This window comes from Epinephelus moara, chromosome 13, assembly GCF_006386435.1.
Source record: "Epinephelus moara isolate mb chromosome 13, YSFRI_EMoa_1.0, whole genome shotgun sequence".
NCBI lineage: Eukaryota > Metazoa > Chordata > Actinopteri > Perciformes > Serranidae > Epinephelus > Epinephelus moara.
This window is the reverse complement of record NC_065518.1, coordinates 192,442-197,282: the sequence shown is the minus strand read 5'-3', so window position 1 is coordinate 197,282 and position 4,841 is coordinate 192,442. Positions and strand designations below refer to the sequence as shown.

Here is a 4,841-nt window from a genome sequence, read left to right as displayed (position 1 = left end):
CTAGCTGAGCTAACACTGTATGAAGTCCAGCTAGCTGAGCTAACACTGTATGAAGGAGAGCTAGCTGAGCTTACACTGTATGAAGGAGAGCTAGCTGAGCTAACACTGTATGAAGGATAACTAGCTGAGCTAACACTGTATGATGTCCAGCTAGCTGAGCTAACACTGTATGATGTCCAGCTAGCTGAGCTAACACTGTATGAAGGAGAGCTAGCTGAGCTAACACTGTATGACATCCAGCTAGCTAAGCTAACACTGAATGAAGTCCAGCTAGCTGAGCTAACACTGTATGACGTCCAGCTAGCTGAGCTAACACTATATGAAGTAGGGCTAGCTGAGCTAACACTGTATGGAGAGCTAGCCTAGCTAACAGTGAATGAAGTCCAGCACCACTTTGTTCCAGCTGCCTCCCAAGGCCAGAATATGTTTGTCGGCTGTACGTCGGGGGTCTCAACCAAAACTTCCTGGTAAACAGTAGCTAACTGGAAGCTCGTTAGCATGTTGCTGGTTGTGGTTTTTACTCTGAAACACAACAGTTGTCGTGGAAACCATCCTTGTCTTCGTCAGTGAGGTGTGATGGTGTAGGTCTGGAGTCAGCTGACAGATGGGCTCTGCTCTGATTGGCTGACGGCAGCCAGAGGCAGGTCATTGTGGCAGTGAAGCCAACATGCCTCACTCAGTACATTGCTGATTCAAAACCCTGAATCCTTCTGAATCCTCTTGTCGTTTGGTCTGATCTGGACTGAGCCGAGCCTGCTGGCTGTTCAGCTGCTGGACTCTGGAGGCCTGCAGACACTAAAACAGAGACTGACATGTTAACACCTTTGAATCTGATGTGTAGAGCTTAAATACGGTGACAGTCACATGTACCCAGGCCTTAAGACTGCATACCTGGGTTTAACCCTGTACATCGGGGGTAAACTCTGTACACCTGGGGTAAACCCTGAATACCTGGGATAAGCCCTGCACACCTGTAGTGAACCCTTTTCACCTTTAGTAAATCTTGCACACCAAGGGTAAACCCTGTACACCTGGGGTAATCCCTGTACATCTGTAGTACACCCTTTACACCTGGGGTAAACTCTGAACACCTGGAATAGACCTTGTACACGTGGGATAAGCCCTGTACACTTGTAGTAAACCCTGTTTACCTTGGGTAAACCCTGTGCACATGGGATAAACTCTGCACACCTAGGATAAACCCTGAACACCTAGGGTAAGCCCTGTACACCTTCAGTAAATCCTTTTCACCTGGGGTAAACTCTGAACACCTGGAATAGACCATGTACACCTGTGATAAACCCTGTACACCTGTAGTAAACCCTTTTCACCTGGGGTAAACTCTGAACACCTGGAATAGACCACGTGCACCTGGGATAAACCCTGTACACCAATAGTAAACCATGTTAACCTGGGGAAAACTCTGTACACCTGGGGTAAACCCTGTACACCTGGGGTAAACCTTGAATACCTGGGATAAGCACTGCATACTTGTAGTAACCCCTGTTCATCTGGGCTAAATCCTGTACACCTGGGATAGACTCTGTACACCTGGGATAAACCCTGTACACCTAGGATAAACCCTGAACACCTGGGATAAACCCTGTACACCTGGGATAAATGCTGTACACCTAGGATAAACCCTGAACACTTGGGATAAACCCTGTACACCTAGGATAAACCCTGTACATCTAGGATAAACCCTGAACACCTGGGATAAACCCTGTACACCTGGGATAAACCCTGAACACCTGGGATAAACCCTGTACACCTGGGATAAATCCTGAACACCTGGGATAAACCCTGTACACCTAGGATAAACCCTGAACACCTGGGATAAACCCTGTACACCTGGGATAAGTCCTGTACACCTGGGATAAACCCTGTACACCTGGGATAAACCCTGAACACCTGGGATAAACCCTTTACACCTAGGATAAACCCTGAACACCTGGGATAAACCCTGTACACCTGGGATAAGCCCTGTACACCTGGGATAAACCGTATACACCTGGGATAAACCCTGAACACCTTGGATAAACCCTGTTCACCTGGGATAAACCCTGTACACCCTGTTTACCTGGTGCAGACTCTCTGGCCTGCAGTTACGTGTGTTGTTCAACAGTAACCATGTTGTGGTGTGACTCACCGGCTGCTGTTAGGACCAGAGAATAAAGGCCAACGAGAAGAATAGAAACAGAAATAGAAACTGAAAGAAAAAGAAGAAGATAATGAAGCATCAGTTTATAGTGACAGATTGTTTACAGACTTCATCTGTTACAGTGAACATGTGTCAAGACCTGCTGAACTCTGACAGTAAAACAACGTCTCCCTCCAGAACCAGACTTCACTGTGTTTCTACTGGTCTCTACCTTTTCTTCCAGCTCTTTGATCTGTCGCTTCTGTGCTTCTATACACTCCTCCAGCTCCTTGTTCCTCTGTCAGATAAACAAACAAACATCATGTCAACAACACAACAAACATAAAATACATTTACTGTTTCTTGGTTAAATTTTTACCTGTTGTTTACATAATTACCTGTTGTTTACATGTTTACCTGTTGTTTATATATTTACATGTTGTTTATATGTTTACCTGTTGTGTGAGCTGCAGCAGTTCCATCCTCTCTCGGAGGATCTGTGCATCTCTTTCTCTCAGCTCGCACATCAAAGTTCGTTTCCATTGGTCCATTGCTCTCCTAAGCCCCTCCCTCTCTGTCTCCGTCAGTGTTTCAGACAGATGACCCTCCTCCATCTTTAATCCCTCCATTTTGGACTCCTCCTCGTGCTGCAGAGCCTCAAACAACATGGCCTCCAGCTCCAGGATCCTCTGAGTCAACAAAAGCACGTTTTAAAATAATAAAATATTTTATCTGATCATAAAGGTCAAGGTTAAGTCAAGATCAATATTAACTCAATATCAATATAAACTCAGGATCACTATTAACTCAAGGTCACTATCAACTCAAGATCAAGATTAACTCAAGATTAATACAAACTCAAGATCAAGATTAATTCATGATCAATATAAACTCAAAATCAATATAAATGCAAGACCAAGATTAACTCAAGATCAAGATAACTCAAGATCAAGATTAATCCTGTGGCCCTGGTGGTAAACCCTGTAGCCCCGGTGGTAAACCCTGTAGCCCCGGTGGGGTTAGTCAACTGTGTGTTGTTTCAAATCCAACACATAAAAAAAATCATAGCTTCTGTGAGACGGTGGAAACATGTGAATCTGACTGAGACTTTACGCTTACTGTACTTCATCTTCTGTCAGGAAACCATGTTGTAAAGGAAGTCAAGAGTCGTATCTCGTCACTAATTCTGTTTTTACTTTTATGTTTTCACATAAATGACGGACACATTAGTGACTCCTGACGAGCTCCTGTTTGTTTATGATGGTGTTTGATCAGAGAACTGTGTCAAAATGAGCGAGAAAGAAATGATGTCACAGATGTGGTGAAAAAATGAAACATGACAAACTTTGGTTGGTTCAATGAGTCTTCAGACGAAGTCACAGCAGTAATTGAAGACAGGAGGACAGAAACATGAGGAAGTCTGATCCCGACGTCAGACTGTCTGCTGGATCAGCTACACCCTGAACCTGCTGCTGGACTCTATAGGATCAGCTAAACCCTGAACCTGCACAGGTCCTTCATATAACTTTGGTGCTTCAGTGACATTTCTAAAAACAAACCCCTCAGACTGTTGTTGTTCACGATTGTACATTGGCTGATTTGTTGTGCTGTGGTTGTTGCAGCTGTTCACACTGACCTTATGAGCCTGGTCCATCGACTGCTTCCTGTAGTCCAACTCTTCGTCCAGGTAACCCTTCTGTTTACTGAACAGATCCTACAGATAACACACAGAGGTCAGAGGTCACTGTGACACTTACTGGGAATCAAACTAGCAACTCTCTGTCTTCCTCCACTGGCAACAGATTCATGTGACATGGAAACTTTGAACCCAAATAAACAATTCACATCAACATGGTTGAACATGTGCAGAACAACATCGTTAAACAAACTGAAGTTCTGTTTTTGATACAGTCAATCACAGAATGTCAATCCGACGTCTGACGGTCCCCCTGCTCTCTGATGGTTCAGCTCCTGTCTCTCAGACAGTTTACAGTTTCTCTGAGAAACTTATCATCATCTGCTGGCATGATGCAGAACAGAGTACCTCAGGGTTTTGTCCTAGGTTCTCTTCTGTTCTGTATATTTACACAATTCCTCTGAGCATGAAATCTCTCTCCACTGTTAGACTGAAGACACTCAACTCTGTGTCTATGAAACCAGGACAGACAGACTGAGGTCTTTATAAAAATGTCTCAGGGACATCAACTACTGATGTCAACGACACTTCCTCCAATTCACTGAAGACAAATCTAAAATACTATATTTGGGCTGCTGAACACTGTCCTAACTGAGCTCCTTCTGCTTAGTCCTTGTGGGTTCAGGGGTAAGATGGTGACCATAAACTGCAGTGTCACTTATCAGTTGATCTGGTCACTTTCTGATGAAGACGTCATCAAAGAAAACTTAAAACAGAATAGTAGATACTGACGATACTAACGATACTGATCTGACGAATAGTGAAGACGACATCTTGTTACTGAACACTAACTGATTTTAGTGATTTAAGTGTTTGACATGTTGAAGAAATGAATTCAATTTCAATTTCAATTCAATTTTATTTATAAAGCCCAATATCACAAATCACAATTTGCCTCACAGGGCTTTACAGCATACAACATCCCTCTGTCCTTAGGACCCTCACAGCTGATCAGGAAAAACTCCCCAAAAAAACCCTTTAACGGGGAAAAAAAAGGTAGGAAAC

The 4,841-nt window shown here is 43.7% G+C and overlaps 1 protein-coding gene across 1 annotated transcript in view; it reads right to left on the bottom strand.

Moving 5' to 3' along the window:
- Window positions 1-90: 90 nt before the first annotated feature.
- Window positions 91-4,841, bottom strand: part of jakmip3 (Janus kinase and microtubule interacting protein 3) — a 26,940-nt gene continuing 22,189 nt past the window's right edge. Inside the window, exons 18-22 of the mRNA XM_050060766.1 lie at window positions 3,777-3,854; window positions 2,596-2,829; window positions 2,373-2,438; window positions 2,150-2,209; window positions 91-795 (exon numbers count right to left, since the gene is read on the bottom strand). Of these exons, the coding sequence (XP_049916723.1) occupies window positions 2,159-2,209; window positions 2,373-2,438; window positions 2,596-2,829; window positions 3,777-3,854 (429 nt within the window). The 3' untranslated portion in view covers window positions 91-795; window positions 2,150-2,158. The remainder of the gene's footprint in view (window positions 796-2,149; window positions 2,210-2,372; window positions 2,439-2,595; window positions 2,830-3,776; window positions 3,855-4,841) is intronic.